Below are 19,474 nucleotides of genomic sequence, written 5' to 3' on the forward strand. Positions count from 1 at the left end.
TGGCCTTCTGAAACCATGTTTTCCTTATCTTAGAATTTTATTGACTCTTGACCCCCCCCCCCCTCTCCGAGCAATTTAGGGACCCCCACCACCCCCCTTTCCCCATCTCATAATCCAGAATTCCATGAACTATATTACCTATTGAGTTGTACGTTTCCGGAAAGTGTGGTCATTTCCCCCATTATCGCCTGCAGGAGAGATGATTTCCCGCTTCCAACAGTTCCGACTATCACTGTAAGCTTACCTGTCATGATGGATATTGTTGATGAAATGAAAATAAACACACAAAAAACACATGACAGCCAAATATTAAATCTATTCATTAAAAATAAAATGTAGATATATAACCACGGGAATGACTTTAAAGGTACACATTTTAGAAAAGAAGATTTGAGGTATGACCAACAGAAGAAAGTGAGAAAGGGAAAACAAGAGTTCTGCTGGTAGAGTTACAAGGAAAAGGAAGTAAACAGTGTGGACACTTTGGGGCTGAGGGATGGTAATGATAAAGAACACGAATATCTAAGAAACGAGGAAACTTGAGCAACTGATGAATACGCCTTATAAAAGATCACCACCGGGAATAGAGTAACGGGGGTTCAAGAAATGAATATAAGAATGACAAGCAAGGAATCGCGAGCAGCATGCAAATCATTCATCAATACAAATACTGAGATATAAGAATCAAATTACCAATCGGAATATCGACGTTTATATCGTGCAGGATAGGGGTTGAGGCGATGGGGTCCCATGTAAAATTACCATCCGTTACCTGCATTAAAGGAAAATAACGACATCCTCGATAACCTAATTATCATCATGGTGATCTAATGATTCAAATCAAATTATTTTACCAATATAACAAATGTAAAAATAATAATTGCTTTTGATTCAAACTATTGAGCAGGAATACTCTTTCCCAATAAAATGCACGAAGTGACAGATCGAGGCATACTCACTGGAGGAACAAGAAGCATTTAACAGTGACGGATTAAGAGGGCACTATCCCTGACCCCCCCCCCCCCTTCTTTTAAAACCCAATCGCGCACACTTTGAATTCACTAAAGAAAACTATGCCAATAATTGTGGTTTCGAGCTGCCTTTTCAAACAATAAACCAAAAAAGGCACCCGAAATTTCACTACAATTATGTTTTGTCAGAAGTCTTCCGCGCCCCCCCCCCCCCTCTTCTTTACAAAACCATGGATACATCCCTACAAATATAGTGAGACGTTCGAATATGTTACCCTGATAGCTACGTCATTAGGAAGTTCTTCATAGACTGAAGTAATCATGCTGCCTCTGGAGTACACAGATCCATAGGATGTGGTGCTGGCTAGGAGCGGTGCCCGGTCAGAGTTCGGAATGGTGGTCTCAAAATCTTTTCCATCGTCATCGCCGTCGCCCTCGATCTCCGGAGCGAGGAAGTAGGTCTTGAGACGTCCGCAGCTGACGAGGCAGTTGACGAAGAGATTGATGACTAACGGGAGAATGAAGAGGGGAACAACGATCTGGTTGGATAGTGAGAGGGTTGTGAAGGCGATGTCGGGGGTCAATGGTTTCCCAGTGATGCTGGTGTACGTTCCGAAGGCCTGGAAGAAGAAAGGGATTAGGTAGATATAAACAAATCTGACATAAGCCACATTAGCAGTTGACATGTAGCATCATCATCATCATCATCATCGTCATCTTGATGCGAGGAGAGATTGATCATAATAGCTTTTGGGGGAATCAATGTCTTAAAGCCCCACTGCACTACTTATAGCTACTTGCGCCCTCTATAATAGCAAACAATGCCTAAGCGGTGACCGTTGGTCCCCACGGTTCTTATGTTAATTGAGAGCTGATTTGATGAGATAACCACCTGTCAGTGACCATGCAGGGATGTCTTATCCCCCCCTGGCTCACCTAGTGCAGATGGGCTTTAATGTAATTTGCATAGAGGCGGTTTGATTATATTAAATTAAATCAAATCGTTCAGACCACCAGTGCTTATCCATTCTCATCTCAAGGGAATCAACTGCCAGAGGTCCAGAAGAGAACCAAATGTTCGTGTCATGCGGTAAAAGGGTATATTCATCATTAAAAGAATAGTAGGTACACATCGACACACAGTACGCATCTGAAGATAATTAGACAGGATCCTTATTAATCCACTAGCCATAGTCACACTGGACAGACAGAAAACAAAAGAATAACAGACCGAACAAAGTATTACCCCCAAAGGATAACAATTCGTCGGCTCTCGATCGGTGAGGAGTCTTGGTGGCTGGCGTATAATGTTGTCGTCAAATACAAAGAAATAAAGAGAATCAAAGTAAAAGGTTATCTATGTCCTCTTGAGTATATAGCTACAGAAATGGAACTCGTATCAAACTATGTAGAAGCATTGAATTAGCCCCAGGGTGGAAACTACAAGAGATGACAGCTTGATCGAATGCTATGCTAATAATGGTAACATGTCATTTGATAAGCGAGTAGACAACATTTGACTCACCACCAGCGCGACGATAACGGGGACCCCGGAGTTGATAACAACTGGAGAACAAAAAAAAAAATGCATTTTGAGAATCAACTTTGTTTAAAATAATAAAAGCATCAAAATACTGTACACATCAAAATTATCTATATTTTTCTACTCGAAAATCGTTTGTTATTGACACTAAATCCCTTTTATAAATGAATACCGTATCGGGAGGAAAAAAAGTTGACAACAATTATAACATTAAAACAATGGTTTATTATAACATTAAGACACGATCAAATCTAATATCTTGAGAGATCTACACTGGTTGCCCATTCAGCTACGGATCCGCTACAAGGTGATTCTAATCGTTTTCAAAGCTCTCCATGGCATGTGTCCAGAGTACATCTCAGTTTTGCTCACACCGTACATCCCACCAAGGCGTTTGCGGTCATCTTCTCAACACCTTCTCACCCTCAATCATGGAGCCACAAAAACCTATGGTGACAGGGCATTTGCATGTGGTGGACCAAAACTTTGGAACGCTCTCCCAGTGTCGCTACGCTCCATGATTGATGTTGACGTTTTTAAGAGAGCGCTGAAAACTCACCCTTTTTATGAATGCTTCGAGTAATTATTATGTAAACGTACATTGTACATTGTAAAGCGCTTTGAGAGGGCCTTCGGTCCTGAAATGCGCTATAAAAGAACGAACTATTATTATTAGTATATTATTTGGATGGAAATCACCTTCATGTAAGTCGTTTCTAAGATTAGAATGATGTAAAACAGTTAATGTGAGAAAACTTACAATCGACTGTAATAACGATGTACATCTTGAAGATCTGTGCGAGCTCTTTCTCTCTTGCTTGTTTGATGAGACCATAAAATAACTTCTCCCAACCGTAGATTTTCAGAAGCTTAATACCCTGTAGCAGCTCGTTTGATAGTTTCATTCTTTTGTCAGCACATTGCTAATGACAGAGAAAGAATAAACACACAAGTGATGATACCTTTGACTAAAATTACTTTCTATTCTGTTATTCTGGTAAGTTTCCCAGATGGTTCGAAATCGTGCTTTAAGTTGTTCATTATATATGCAAAAAAAAAGGATATGCGAGATGCACAAGTGAAATCTATATTGATTTTCTTTTAAGATTACGCTGAAACCTTTCCTTGCAGTTGAGTGGGTTCTGAATATTTATTAACCGCAATAAGTCACTTAAGAGATAGCACTTATCCATCTTTTACACTGTATCCGGACACCTACCCCCTGGACATCCACCACCTGATAACCATCCCCAGTCACTACCCCCTAGGACAACTACCCCCTAGGACAACTACCCCCTAGGGCAACCACCCTCTAGGACGATTACTCCCCGGGACAACTACCCCCGGACAACTACCCTCTAGGATAGTTGTCCGGGGGTAGTTGTCCTAGTGTCTGGCGAGTAGTTGTCTGGGGGTAGTTGTCCCTGGGGTAGTCGTCCTAGAGGGCGGTTGCCCTATAGGGGGTAGTTGACTGGGGATGGTTATTCCGGGGGTGGATGTCCAGGGGATAGGTGTCCTAAAATCCGTTTACACATGAAGACGTCCCACTTTGTGCATTTTAGAATGATCACTGCCAAAGAGATGGAGGTGGTTCACGAATACTATGTTTGCTCTCTTTAAAAAAATCTTCCACCTGTGTATCATAAAATGTACCGCCAGTGCATAAATGAATAATTTTTTAAATAGTTTTGTACGAATGACTTTTATCTGCCTATGCGCAGATAGCATCTCTGAAGTGGCTTAAAAGTAATATTGAATTACTATATAAATGGACATATAGTTATGTAACTATGTTTTAACCGATATTCATTAGAACGAACTTATTGAGTTTCTTTTGTTAAAAACATGATTGGGGAAATCTTTCAATGAAGGAAAGAGAAGAATCAGATTACAGAAAGATATTATTACTAATTAGGCTACTCGGGATAAATGATACTCATAATTGTAATGACCCTCTTCATCTTAATCATCATTGCATTATTATCGAACAACGAGATGAGAAAGCATTTTATTATCCCATACCAGAACTTTCTTAATGATTCCAGCAACTGTGACACCAATCATTATCTGGATTGGAATCAAGAGAAAGAAGAGACTTGATGCGATGAGAGCAGGGTAGCCCATCTGACGATAAAGAAGAACCAGAGTGATGATAATCTGAAAAGGGAATTGAGTAAAAAGAAAGACATACTGAAAATATCTACTTCACTCAATCAACAAAATAAAAGCACTATTTCCAAGAAATTGTTGTTATCGCAAAAAAGATCTAAATGATAATAATAATACTATGCAGCTTTTATATAGCGCTTAATACATCTCGGGCGTCTCTAAGCGCTTTACAGCTATACTATTACCACCGTCATTGGATTCAGTGCTTGCCCGCACAAACTGTGTGCACAAACTCCACTCCCTGGGGAACATTCCAGCCAGGCGTTACTTGACGCTCAAAAACTGTTTAACCAACAATGACGGTCGCATCCTACCGGGTAACTATGGTAATGCCCAGGACTCAGTAACACCACTGACAAAGAAAGATAGGGAAGTGATTAACTGCCTCCCTGTCATTTTGTGGAGAGAAAAAAAAGCGTTATATCCGTTTCATCCGAGGCGTCATGATTTACCTGACGCAGGACCGCGTCTGCGTCACTCTGGTGCGGTTTTTGACGCACCATAAGACGTAGACATCATACAAAAGAAAACAAATATGCTACGAACTTAACGGTGCACAGTTGCGTTGAATTTCTGGAAAATATACTCCATGTATTTTCCTTCACAGACTTGAATAGTGTAGTTTAGCTAACAACATAATCAAAATTATGCCGTGTGTGCAACGAGCATAACTCTAATGGTTTCAGTACGTCATTAAGTCAAATCAAATGAAATGAAAGAGACGGAATCAAAGTAGGCGAGTTTTGCAAATGTGTTATCCTACCTTCAAAGGTACCGCCCAAATCTCGTTTGATAACTGGAAGAACATCATGATATTGTTGGCATCGACGGACATGTGGTTGGTGATCTGACCCATGGTCATCATCCCACCCGACATCGCATACGTTGACATCCTCATCGATTTCCAATACACCATCGTCTGACGAGGTTAAAATGAACGCGGGAGACCATGGATGGTGATCATGGTGGAACAAAAAGTTAGAAAATTAGAGATCGAGGTATATCATGGAGATGTCACTTGCCCGACCTAATTAAATCCACTTTGTGTGTATCTATCAAACTACACGAGATATATAATCTCAAATTTGTTATGGCATCTAAAACTATTATTCATAACAAAATTAATTTAAACCTATCATACAATTATCAAGGGTGGCAGTAATTTAACTAATATTTCGATTAAGTCGTTTGAGCTGCAGTATATGCACTATTCTTTTATGCTCAATGAGTAAATCATAGTGTGAATATCATATCATTAATCCGAATAAATCGTCAATAATATTTCTAACTGGATGTGGCCGATGTGGGGGAGGTTCAGGTAAACTTAGGTTAAATTCAACTTACCCTTTTTTGTGGAGGGGGCATATTCACAACTTTGTTATCGATTTGCTCACCCCCCCCCCCCCTCCCTGCACACCCGCCTCATTTTCGTTATGGATAACAAATTTCTAAAGTCATCGTCAAAATCTTAACATTCCCAGGACCCTCTTTATATCTTTTAGGCAATTTTCGGCATATAAATCTGGTCTGAAAATCATCTCCCAGAAGTGACCCTCCCGCTGCCCCAAACGCCCCTCAATTAAAAAAACCAAACTAAACTTATACCTGGATCGCCGAACGAACATGTAGACCTTCTACTGAGACAATGTATTGGTAGAACTGATCGCAGGTGTGACGTATCAGTGACGACACCAACACGGCTGCTACCAGAATGTAACCGTTAGCAAAGAACTCTGAAGGCGTCACCAAATGGGGAGTAACAATCTGAAATTAAGTCATAACAATGATAGTATGTCGGAATCCTTTGAAACATTTCCATCACAAGTACGTGTCCTGTTATCTTTTTTTAAATGCGCATATACCTATGCAATTATGTTCCTAAATACTATTTAGGTAAAGAGGGGGAAAATAGCTTGATGGATAATGATAGCGACCGATAACGTTTGAATGTAAGAACTTAACAGATTGCTCCCCAAAATGCACCATTTCTCTTACAATGAAAAAAAAAATTGAACTGTGAAGAGCCATCTTAAATTTCTTATAGAAAATCGTATCCGATGAAAATTCAACTTGATATAAATGGAAAACTGAATGAATGTAGAATACAAATATAAAGGATTACAAAGTATTTACCCTTTCATTACTGTACAAAAGCAAATTAAGAGGTTATTTTCCGCACCCCTTCAAATTACGGGTCAAAATGCGTCAAATTTGCCGAAGTTACAGTGACGACATATAAACATGTGGACACAATCGGTTAGTCTATACCGTGTGAGTCAAAAAAAAGTTTACACCTAGAAATTTGCTAATTATTTGTAAAATCATCTATGAACAGAAAATTATTATACATCTTATGAAAGAGTGTTTAATCCCCAATCATTTGGTACCATTTTTGTGTGGTATGTGTTCACGCTCGGATGAACAGGTGGCATTGTTTGCGAGAGTGCAAAAATCGACTTGCGCCAAAGTGATGCCTTCAGTATGTATTATGTTGGGATTAGCGGAGTGAGAGAATCGATTGAATTTATCAAATGAAATGCATTGCATATGTTTTTTTGCAAAGGGCCAAGTCACACACACCCACACACACGCGCACAAATGTTCGTTGATATTTGATATTCGATATTTGATATGTGTGGCATGATTAATTTTAGAGGTGTTATTTGGATCTGCAAAGACCGAATTAATACCCAAATCCCAATTGTTTTATGCAAACATCACACAGGCAACTTTGGCGCAATTTGATATTTGCACTCTCGCAAACAATGTCTCCTGTTCATCCAAGCGTGAACACATACCACACAAAAATGCTACCAAATGATTTGGAATAAAACACTCGTTCATAAGACATATAACAGTTTAATGTTCATCGATGATTTTTTTAAATAATTAGCAATTTTCTAGGTGTAAACTTTTTTTTGACTCACTCTGTATAGCTGAGGCGATGAACCGTGCTTAATTAATGCAAAGTCATTGTGAATATACGTACTCCACACAAATGATGTCATCAAGTCGATAGCAAGTTTTTAGGTCGACAACTCTCATTTTCAAAGCTTTAGATTTAGATTTTTCAGAGAGCTGTATGATACTCCTCTGACAGACACTAAATTGGCATATACTTGATATTATTGTCATTTATGGCTTATAAGCTTTCCGTTGATATATAATTCATCCATTTCATTTTTCAGTTCGGATATGGTCTTTAAAAAGAAACATATGTGTTTAATTTGCTACATTAGTATCTAAATCAACACTCATTACGTTAGTATCATAATCAGGCGTTACTTTTTATTATTTATTTTTAACCGTTTTTTAGAAAAAAATGTTTAATGAATAAAACAAATATTAAAGCATTCAAAATATCAGCCAAAAGAGGGAGAAAGAAAAAAAACTAAAAAAATAAAAAGATTTCCGACCGACCGACCCATGTTTTGGCACCTAAAGGGCAATACAACATCTTTTTTTTAGGCCTCATAACAGTTCTCCCATTCTAAAATATTCCTCTTTTTAGCAGATTGGGATATAGTTACCTCACGCTGAGCATCTTCAGGTAAATAGTACGTATTGGTGACAAAATTCACAATTCCGCTGATGGACAGAGGTCCAATGAATGACAATAGATCTCCAATGATCTTGAGGAGACCAGCGAAAGCAATCGTCGGGCCGTATGTAATACACATCACCTTGAAGATGTTGAGCTGTTTACCTGACTGACGGCATTTCTCCTGAATACGTGATTTTGTTTTAGGACACAGGATAATTAACAAATAAACATAAATATATGACTAGAAATATCAAATGCACATGATAATTTTCATAGTTGTGAGATTGACATTATAAGTTGGCGGTGATAATTTATTACGGTAGTTGACTCTCAAACACAAATAAATTTTCCCCATGTTCTCTTTAACGATAGGTTACTACTCAACGTGAAGCTGAAAATAAACGTTCGTGATAACTTTACTTTGTGAATGTCTACTGGTAAACAAACTCTATAGACCAATGATATTCTACTATTAAACTTACTTATCAATTTCGTAGACGTTTTATATACAATGTAGGATTTAAAAATATAAGTGAAATATCATATTGAAACAAAATTTGCTATCCCAGTACTGTATGATGCCGGCCGAAACATTTTACGTATAAATACAACTGCGATGAATACGTGAAGTTATTGTTTTCCACGTTTATATCATTAAACATTCTGAAGGAGGATCAATCTCTACCTTTTCGCTTTCGTGCAGTTATCTAAGCTGTTCATGTTGTATGTATATTCACTTTTCAATTTGGTGCAGAAGATTCAAGATTCAAGTTTTATTGTGCACAATATTATTACATACTGTTTCCCATTGGTGTTACAACATATGCATAGACATGACATTGTCTGCGTTGAGCCAGAAGGGTGTTAACTTAATGAGAAACAAGAATGGTTCAAAACCAATAACTTTACCTTTTCTCTGTCTAAGACTTTCCTGAACCTCTCATGGTTGTATGTCGACGTGTGAATCTCGGGAATGCTACCGAGGTCTTCGACCTCGATGATCTTCTTGTAACCAGCCTTGAAAAGCCAATTCTCCCACCAGAACGTCACTTCAGAGAGAAAGGACGAATGCTTGGACAAATACTTCATCTTCTGCTGTCTCAAGTCAGCAGGGAGTGCGTCAATGGATGACTCGAAACAACATATCGTTTTCTGAGTGAATATAATATAGATGAAATCATACGTTGCAAGTGTATCCTTTTTACAGATCGAGTTATTACGACAGTTATTACGTAATGCCCGCTGCACACGAGGCGCCATTTGCTGACGGAGGGTTACGTCAATGACTGCGTCAGCGGTCTTTGACGTCGAGTGACATGGTGCACGAAGTAAATGCGACATGAACAGCGCAAACACTGCATTGATTAACGATGCATGCTCTAATTGCCCATATGGCTGAGTAATGACGCATCGTTTGCAATGGGCAATAGCTTGATTGTTAAATATTTTGATAACGTTAACAACAATTAATATTAATAATTTCTCCACTCCTGACAACGGATAGTCAACCTGTTCAAAACGTCGAGCCACTCCCGCCACCCATCCTCTCCAAGCGCCATAGTTTTCCTTACAACTATAAGCTAAGAAAGATAACCAACAGTCTTTTTCAAGACTACACCAACAGTCCTTTTCAGGACTACACACCCTCAAGAAAGATTACCGAGAGTCCTTTTCAGGACTCCTCAATCATCCCTCTCTCTCTCACATGGTGCACCCGCAAGCCTACTGTATAATAATTAATATAATGTAACATTGTTGGCTAAAGCCCGGCGTACAATAGGCGACCCTCCTGCGATCAGATTTTCGTATGAAAGGGTGGTTATATTAGATATGGAATCTAAATAACCATTTCCGCCATGATTTAGGTTCTTAATAAAGAAAAGAATATTAACAACCGTAAATTTAATGCATTTACCTAGTCGACATTAAATCCGAATCGGCTTCAAATTGTACATAATTCTGGTCTGACGTCAGTACGAATATGAGCCGATTTGGTTTCCCCCTCCAAAAAAGCATGAAATCCCTAGAAATTTAGATTGTTATTAATCATATGACTATTCAGATCCTGGGTCATTAAAACAAGTTACATGTTTGAATGTTCATATAAAATGCTTTCACAAATATTTCCAAAATCAGATCGTAGTCACATCGTTTCGTGTGCGCCAGGTTTTTTTACAGCTTGATGTAAAACCTACACAAATAATATATCATTTGCAAACACTCCGCATTGGAATAGCATAGCCAGAAGTCTTTTTTCAATGAGGGATGGGGGAATGTGGATTATCCCTTTTCTGTCGGGGCACGAGAGGCATATTGACTGTTCATTTTCTTTTTGGGTCCCTTTGCGATTTTCGTTGATGAAACGTGGGGCTAGGGAATGTCTGTAGTAGAAACACGTTTCTTCAACCAGAGCATATTTTTAGTGGACAGCGACAGCTAAGTAAAGGTACATCAGATGTTCAAATGGAAATTCTCGTATAAAAAATACCCAGACGACCTTCTTTTGTAAATTTCGTTTCAAACAGAAATAGTTTTGTTAAGGAAACAGAGATACTTGTTTTAAATTGTTATGCGATAAATACATGTAGAAGCTGAATTATATTGATTGAGGTCATTGTTTTCCCTTCGTGCCTTTCTGTAGAATAGATGCAAATAAAATAAACGACTTGAATGTCGTCATCAAAGTATACTTACGACAACAAAGTTGAATTCCACAATGAATAAAATGCAGTATATCACCAAGAACACTATAGTAACATCATATCGAAAGATGTCGAGTTTGTACGTTCCGCTATCGCCAATTAGATCGTCGTTGAGAAAATGATGCAGGCGATATGACATGGTTACTATGGATACCGACCAGAACAATAGAAGTAACCACGACAAGTGTTCTGTCCGTCTCTTCTCCAAGAAATGGTAATATGAAAGGGATATGATTCCAGAGAGTAGAAGGAAGGCACCATTGAGGTACAGATAAGGGTGGGGATGGTCGCCCCCCTTTCGGAAAGATTCCTCGCTGAGTATGCCTTCGCCGATTGCAGCGAGAGACACGGCGATAAACGCTAGGCTCATTATCCATCTTATGGAATGCCCGGGATATCGGAGGAGGTACGGGGTGGCTTTTTCTCTGACGCAACAACATCGGGTGATGATAATGGTGAGGATGGCCAACACAGAAAACGTTACGGGTGGGACTGAGATGATGGCGTCTACAACACATTCTTGATTCGACGTTGAGGCGTTACTCCCACAGAACCAATTCCATGAAGCAGAATCCATGGCAACGTCCGGAAGGTCTTCAGGTAAGGGCGGCTAGACACAAAGAAAAGGAAGAAAACTCGTTGGTCAATTAAAAGTATGACAAATTTTAAAAAAATACATAGTAGATTCCGAATAAAACTTGATTTGACACATTGCAGTTTTTATCCAACTTTTAAACATAATAATTATTTGGACTTTATCAAGAAGTTCAACTTACACGTTTATAGCGATGCTCAAACGACCGCGGTTTGACAAACAATATTATACTCCACTGTTTGTAGAGAAAGACATCGTTTTGGTAAACTGTTTCCTCACAGGGTAGTTGTCAGTAAATCGTCATTTTTTTAATTGGAAATAATATGATTGCTATAATCATAATATACTGCTCACTGCATACTGCAACCGCTTGAATGTTATACGTGGGTTATAATTATGTTGCGTAACATTGTACACCTTTATAAAACGCATCATAAAATAGGTGGGGCTATGTAAGGTCACGTAGGGAAACATAATTGTATATCCTCGTTAATAAGGTTAATGAATATGTTACCTCACAACAGTATGCACACAAAATTGCTGTAGATTACAAACTGTCTGCTGTTAACGCTTGGCAGGAATACGCAGTGGGCATAAAATATCATGTTCCTTTAAAATATCAACGTCTCTGAAAAAGAATAAATGGAATAGGGTCAGGATGTTTTCTACGTGCTAATAATATGCTTAAACAATACCCGGCTAGCATTTTTGTTTTGTTTTGTTTGTTTGGCCTAACTGCTAATAAAGCATTGTATGCTTGTAAGTTAGGTAACCATGTAATGTACCACCGACTTTAGGTACTCTCCGAGGGACTTGTAATGAGGGTAATTACCTATTAAACCAAAGAGCACTAGCGCATGGATCGACTTGGTTTCGAGTCCATGGACCTCCCAGCGACGGTACCACTGGATTACCACTGAGTCATTGCGCTTGTAACAGGTTTATCTCATGTATAAGAGCACACTTATTGATAACGTAAGTTGAGGCACAAGTTAGTGTACTTACGGTATGCCACATAGGTTATACAGTGTGAGTCAACAAAAAGTTTACACCTAGAAAATTGATAATTATTTTTAAAATCATCAATGAACAGTGAATTATACTATATTTTTTTGTACTCAGATCAGACACTGAAAGTACTATTGATATTTCATGCATCACGTGACCATGACGAAGCAAAGTTTTAAGATGAATCACGAAGCGCATTCATATTTAGAGAACGTTAAAGGTCTAAAATGACTACGCGAAATGTACTCAATAGTCAATATCAATACGATTGTATATTATTACAATGATTCTCCTTTGTAATCGCAAGTTCTATCCCTTGCATGGTTACTTTCTTCTCGTTTGATCTTGGATATAGATCATAAACCATATTTAGGCTACATGATCTGATGCATGCTAACTAACGTCTTACGAAGATGTCCCGAAAATTTCGCACTGTCGGCACTGTGTTTACACTCACGTTGTTTGCAAAACTTCTTTATTATTTATACATTCAGACCAGATCTATTCTCCTCTTTTGTAGGTAATATACAATGCGTCCAGACTGAGACACGTGTGGTGAATGGGTAGCTCGCCTCGCGACGACTAGATTGGGTTTTTCAAAGCGGTTATTTATTCTTCCTTGTTTGGTTACGATCGGGCTTACGACCCCCACCCCCCCCCCCCCCCTAACCACACAACACACACTACTAACACCAACATCGACACCACCAACACCAATATCACTACCAACTCCTATAGAGCACGGCATCTTATCTCTGTTTAAATATTTTGCGCTCTTTTATGCCGATCTTATAACTTTTCCTTCTCCAGCAAAATTAAGCACCCCAAAATAGTTTGAGCATAATTAGGCTTTATTTGTTGGATGTCTTTAAGTCATTGTGCCGTTCTCCATCCAGCTAATTTCAACACAGAATTATGCGTCAAAAGTCATTGAGTATTTAAGAAGCAGAACCAATAGAAACATATAGTTGTACGTTTGAATATGCTCCTTCGATTCGGTAATAAAGTGTAGGGCATTATAAACGGTATTATTTAAAAAACAGCATTACGACGCTAGAGTTCGCTGAAATCAAGAAGAAGAAAAAAACTCTCTCTGCACATTTTCAAACATGATGACAAAATCAAATTCCATGCAGACCTATATACAACAAAGTACACGACTATAATATTCAATATCAATTTTCCGAGTAAACTGCGTTGTGTTGTGGTCATACAGGCCTTCAAAACTAGCAACAAGGGATTTTCTTTATAAATTAAAATTATGTATCAAAATTATCGTTTATGAACATGATAAAACTGATTAAGTCAAATAAGACAATTGGTACAAACATATTACGCCTGTGAGGCGAAAGCAATTGCTCAATAAAACTGTATTTGATCCTTAAAATGAGTCGAATTGAACTAAAAGGCAAGTAGCTAACTAAAAAAAAACACAAGAAATCTGTTGGTGTTGATGGTATATCCACATTTTTCTTGAAAACTTGTGTAAACGAATTGATCGAATCTATAACATATTTAATTAATAAGTCGATTTTAGATGGTAAAGTACCAACATCATGGAAGATAGCTAAGGTAATCCCTCTACATAAAAAAGGGGACAAATCAAATCCTGATAACTATAGTCCAATTTCTCTTCTTCCTTGTATTTCTAAAATCCTCGAAAAAATCGTTCTAATTCAGCTACTTAAGTTCATTCAAGGTAACAAAATGTTAGTACCTGAGCAATCAGGATTTAGAGCTAAGCACTCAACCACAACGGCATTGTTGAAAGTGCCTGACGACTGGCTCCAAGCCATGGATAACGGACATTATACCGGGGCGGTATTCATCGATTTACATAAAGCCTTTGACATGGTCAATCACGAGCTACTTTTATCTAAGCTAGCTCGGCTTGGTATAGTTGGTAAATCTTTGGACTGGTTTTCAAGTTATTTGTCGAAAAGAAAAATCACTACTTTTTTAAATAATACATTTTCGGATGAATATTCTATTAACAACGGGGTGCCCCAGGGGAGTTTGATTGGGCCAATTCTCTTTGTATTATTTATTAATGACTTAGCTTCTGTATTTGACAAATGTGCTTTTCACTTTTATGCAGATGATACTGTTTTATATTTCTCTGATAAAGATCCAAAAGTTGTTGAGACAACTTTAAATTCCGAACTTACCAAAGCTAGTAAATGGATGAATAGAAATAAGTTGAAAATAAAATGTACTAAAACTGTATGCATGTCTTTTGGAACAAAACAAATGCTAGCAAGGCACGATGTTTTAAATTTAAGAATTCAAAATACGTATATTAAAAATGTAGAAACAGTAAAATACCTTGGAATTATTATTGATAAAGAGCTTAAGTGGAATTTTCATATTGAACAAATGTGCTCTAAAATTGGTAAAATGATAGGTTTTCTTGGTAGACTGAGACATTCTGTAAATGAATCTATTTAAAAATTGTTTATTCCTCAATTATTCTTCCCCATTTTGATTACACCGATATAATCTTGCAGTCTGCCCCCAAAAAATATCTAGATATGTTGCAAAAACTTCAGAACAGGGCAGGAAGAATCATATTGAAAATCAATCCATACTCTCATATTTCCACTTCTCATATCCATGAAGTTTTAAATTGGAAATTACTAAGTGTCCGCCAAGAAGAACATATATATATTATGATGTACAAAAGTTTAAATAATCTTTTTCCTGAATATATCAAACGTCCCATACCAATAAAAACAGACAGGTATTTTTTCCGTTCTATAGGTAATCTAAGTCTCCCTAGACCGAAAACCAATAATTGTAAAAGAACATTTTATTACAGAGGAACTTCATTGTATAACAAATTACCAGCTAATACCCGTAGTGCTTGTACGATTCAAAATTTCAAATCCAATCTGACAATTTTTTTCACAATATCTTCGAAATGTGCTCAATAATCTGTTTACCTCTCTTTCCTTTTACTTTATTTGTTCAGGGTTCGTGCGGTTCTGTATCCCTTATAAAATCCACTGAATTTGAATTATAAATGTAAATTGAATTTATTAGACCCGAAAATATATTATACATGTTCAGTTATATCGTTTATGTTTTGTTTAATGTAATGTTTACATTGAATTTATATAAATCTTATTTCCCCATGATTGTATAAAATATCTGATTTTTATGTATCAGCTCTTTTATCCGGACCCCATGGAAGAACAGGCGTATTTTGTTAACACGCCTGAAATGGGCTATCCGCCGTATATCTCATTTATGTATGTATTTGTATGTTGTGATGATTTTATACGGAAATAAAAACAAACAAACAAATTGAACTATAAGGTTATATGATTATACACATCAATAATTATCGACGATTTTATATGAATGACCCTTTTTGTTCAAGTATTAAATAACGCTGTCATACCAAGGAGGATATTATTAGCTGGTATCTCTTTGGTCATACCCCTTCCATTTCAACTCGACGCGGTTGCCTAAACAACATATGATATGACCCGGGGGGTGTTTCATAAACAGTTCGTAAAGTTACGCATGGCTTTACGAACGACTTGTATATGAAGTGCCAGATAGGATGCCCACATTTTTTTCCTGATATTTCCAATAACCTCAATTAAATTATGGCAAAAAACATACTTTGCATTAAAATGGTTGTTATAATAAGAATGTTAATCTATATCTGCACAGTTTAACTTAATAAATAATAATCAATAATGAATGAGCATCCCATTTGGCTTTTCATATGCAAGTCGTTCGTAAAGTCATGCGTAACTTTACGAACAGCTTTATGAAACACCTCCCCGATAAACTTTGTGAAGTTCATGTCGGTTATATCCTCTGCACTACACACTCATACTCGTAGTCATACTCCCAGCTCAGCGTTGAATATTTCAGTTTAATGACAGAAATCTAGGGCTACTGTATGATCGAGTTGGTCCCTAATAATCATTCTTGGAGCAACCACAACAGTTGACCAGATGAATTGGTTGAGCTAATAACACCTTAGCGCACGCTAACCCTAACCCTAAACCGAACCCCCATTCTGGGAGTTCATTGGACGAGTGGGCGTTTGTTGGGCGTTCATTGGGCGTTCATTATTTTGTAGTGCATTCTGCTTATTTGAGGATATGCGCCTCCGAGAGACTCCACCGAATTTACAAAAAAACAAAAGAAAAAGTTATTTCGATATTATTTATTTATCAATCATTAAAAAAAAATCTCGGTAATGTTGACTACGCTGACTGCTATATGTATGGATAACATAACTTCTTCTTTTTCTTCAAGATAATCTGCCTCCTTCAATACTGAAGATTCTTGCAGATGCCGTATACTCGGCCTGATTGGGGTGTGCAGGTGGACCATTACACCGGGGTTTCCCCCTTGTCTTATACGAATAGTGCAATGGGTTCTTAATGTGCAAGGGTGGTGACTCTCCTGTACACGGGGCCTCCATTTAACATCCTATCCGAGGGACGGAGTGTTTTCCACTTGAAATAACCTGCGTCTATGAACATCCGCCCCCAACGAGTCACGTATATGTTTTGCCGGTTGAATGGAACTCGGTTTATATACTCGTTTCCGACAAGGAAGGAATATAAATATATTAATTGCACATTCATATTCATGCACCTAGCGAGTCATAGCAGGAAGACGTTCAATTTAAGTGCACTCGTATTACTAGCCTGTGCTGTTTCACACGAATGTTAGGAGTTGCGTACCGTAGGTGTTGCGTATCGCAACTCTGTGTTAGGTTAGGTATATAATAATATCTTTTCTGTACGTCGGATAAGGAAGAAAGCAATATATACTCACAATTCACGAGGTCGGGTCGCACATTATACGATCTAAACACCTCCTGATCTAAAGCCAGAGCTTCAAGCTTCGCCACAGTATGTCAGATACACTCACAGAGATCCCTATTAGTGGAACTCGAAGGACAAACAAAATGAATGTTCCGTCGAGCAAGAATGGGTATTCAGGTAACACTGGGAAATTGTCATCCTTATAGGTGCTTAGTATACCGGGTATTCATGCCATTGTGCAGAGGTCACGATTCGGTAGCTGAAGCGTAGAACGAGAGATGGTCGTGTATATTAGGGCGCGTTCATGCTTGATTTTGACGGCCAGAATCAGGCATCTGTTACGCGTTTAGTTTAAAACACGATTGCGTTCATGCTCACTTTTGTAGAATCACCGAAAAACGGCGATCACGATCGCCGATCGTAAACTCACAAAAAGATGCGTTTACAATTTGTAAACGCGTTTAAATGGGGTCAACGCACTGACCTCTAGTGGGTCTACGTAGCATGCGCACACAGGTTTGCGAATCCAGCTGAAGGCCACCCAAGGAGAATTGCCTGGAGAAGTGAGCATGAACAGTGCACCGTGGAACTGCGATTACGATGAGCGTTTACGATGAGCGTTACAAATCGCTCATTCTGCCTTCAAAATCAAGCATGAACGCGCCCCTAGTGCACACGATGTCGAGCAAATGGAAAAGAGACGAAAAGTAAGAGAAAAGAAAGAGAGGGGAAAGCAAGCTATAGTGGAAAGTCAGACACATTGGCCCGAATTCACAAAGCAAGGTTTGAGCTCAGATCAAGGTTTGAGCTCAAACCTCCTTTTGTTTCGCCAAACCTCCTTTTGTTCTTTACAAACCAGGTTTGTAAAAATCGCGTAAAACGCGTCATATGACGTACGAAAACCAAGGTTTGTCGACAAACCTCCTTTGTGAATTCGGGCCATTAAGGAAACGATCTATGGAAACTATTGTGATAAGATCAAGGGAAGAATAGTTTTGGGGTATTTTGGAATCATAACATCATGCATGTTCTAGCAGCAGGGGAATCTCTATGTCAAAGCCAAACGCCCAATAATTCGAGAATCTCAGTTTAATATAGGCAAGGGGCGCATCTGTTCTTGTCATCATGAATGGATGTGATTGTTGATTTGTTCTTGAATGAGGTAGAAAGTTGAAGATTCTAGCCCAGAATATCGAAGTATTGCCAAATCAAGTCCATGCAGACACACGAAAGTTTTTGAAATTTTGAAAAAGCGGACCCATGTTAAGGAATATTTGTGAAAAAGCGACCCATTTTAACGGTACCCCACTCCCCGTATGTCTCAATATGTTAGTCCCACCCCCCCCCCCCCCCCCCCACGCAGTGCGTGTCAGCTATTTACTTCACCTAATTCATTCTGACTGCGATCGGATCCAGGTTAGAAACCTATTCACGTCTTTCGGATGGTGACGTAAATAATCATGTCTGATTGATACACGTTCAAATTAAAACCCAAACACTCACACACTTAAACAGACACTCACTATTCATGAAAGCACCTCCACCACTCTTGAATAGTATAATAACACTTCCCCGTGTGTATATTATTTGAGGGTCATTTGAGCCATGGTTAATAGATCGGTTTACTAGCATATTCAAATTTATGTATGTTTCTTTCCTGGGGACCTAGTGACGAGTTATCCCCTATCATTAACATGTTATTAATGAATGTACTCTACAAAACAGTCTACATACACTGTCGCTCACATAGTTGGAATATTTTTGTTTTACCCCAATTTATGGAATTATTTTAAAAATAATTAAAAAATAATAGATCTAGATATTAGTATACATTCTCAGATTTCATTGAATAATAATTTGCAAATGTGTGTTTTGCGTGATTGCTAAAGCATGTGTATGCTACTATGCTTATCAAATAGGGGACCTACGCCCTTAAGTCATAAATGACAGTAATGAGGATTAATGCCCCCAAAAAGGGCACTAATATAGCACATCGACATGGTTTTGATCCTGGGGCCTCACAGTTACGAGGCCAGTGCTTTGTCACTGAACCATGACTGTACGTAGCGGGGGCTAGGGTAGGGGGCAGTTTCCATAAATATTTTTTGTTTAAACAGAAAATGCAATAGATTTTCAATAATTTATT

At 38.2% G+C, this 19,474-nt stretch overlaps 1 protein-coding gene across 2 annotated transcripts in view; it reads right to left on the reverse strand.

The window, feature by feature from the left end:
• LOC105439697 (ATP-binding cassette sub-family C member 9-like) overlaps positions 1-17,689 on the reverse strand; it is a 37,897-nt gene extending 20,208 nt beyond the window's left edge. Inside the window, exons 1-12 of one of the 2 annotated variants that reach the window (XM_031000188.1) lie at positions 17,339-17,689; positions 10,922-11,539; positions 9,137-9,379; positions 8,214-8,408; positions 6,289-6,447; positions 5,447-5,602; positions 4,537-4,671; positions 3,275-3,437; positions 2,497-2,537; positions 1,247-1,591; positions 694-772; positions 139-244 (exon numbers count right to left, since the gene is read on the reverse strand). In XM_031000188.1, coding sequence (XP_030856048.1) covers positions 139-244; positions 694-772; positions 1,247-1,591; positions 2,497-2,537; positions 3,275-3,437; positions 4,537-4,671; positions 5,447-5,602; positions 6,289-6,447; positions 8,214-8,408; positions 9,137-9,379; positions 10,922-11,506 — 2,207 coding nt within the window. In that variant the 5' untranslated portion in view covers positions 11,507-11,539; positions 17,339-17,689. Of the gene's footprint in view, positions 1-138; positions 245-693; positions 773-1,246; positions 1,592-2,496; positions 2,538-3,274; positions 3,438-4,536; positions 4,672-5,446; positions 5,603-6,288; positions 6,448-8,213; positions 8,409-9,136; positions 9,380-10,921; positions 11,540-12,038; positions 12,144-17,338 lie in introns of those variants that run through there. The other variant, XM_031000189.1, reaches the window with a different exon arrangement.
• Between the last annotated feature and the right edge of the window lie 1,785 nt (positions 17,690-19,474).

Source organism: Strongylocentrotus purpuratus, unplaced genomic scaffold, assembly GCF_000002235.5.
Source record: "Strongylocentrotus purpuratus isolate Spur 01 unplaced genomic scaffold, Spur_5.0 spur5_scaffold_6, whole genome shotgun sequence".
Taxonomy (NCBI): Eukaryota; Metazoa; Echinodermata; class Echinoidea; order Camarodonta; family Strongylocentrotidae; genus Strongylocentrotus; species Strongylocentrotus purpuratus.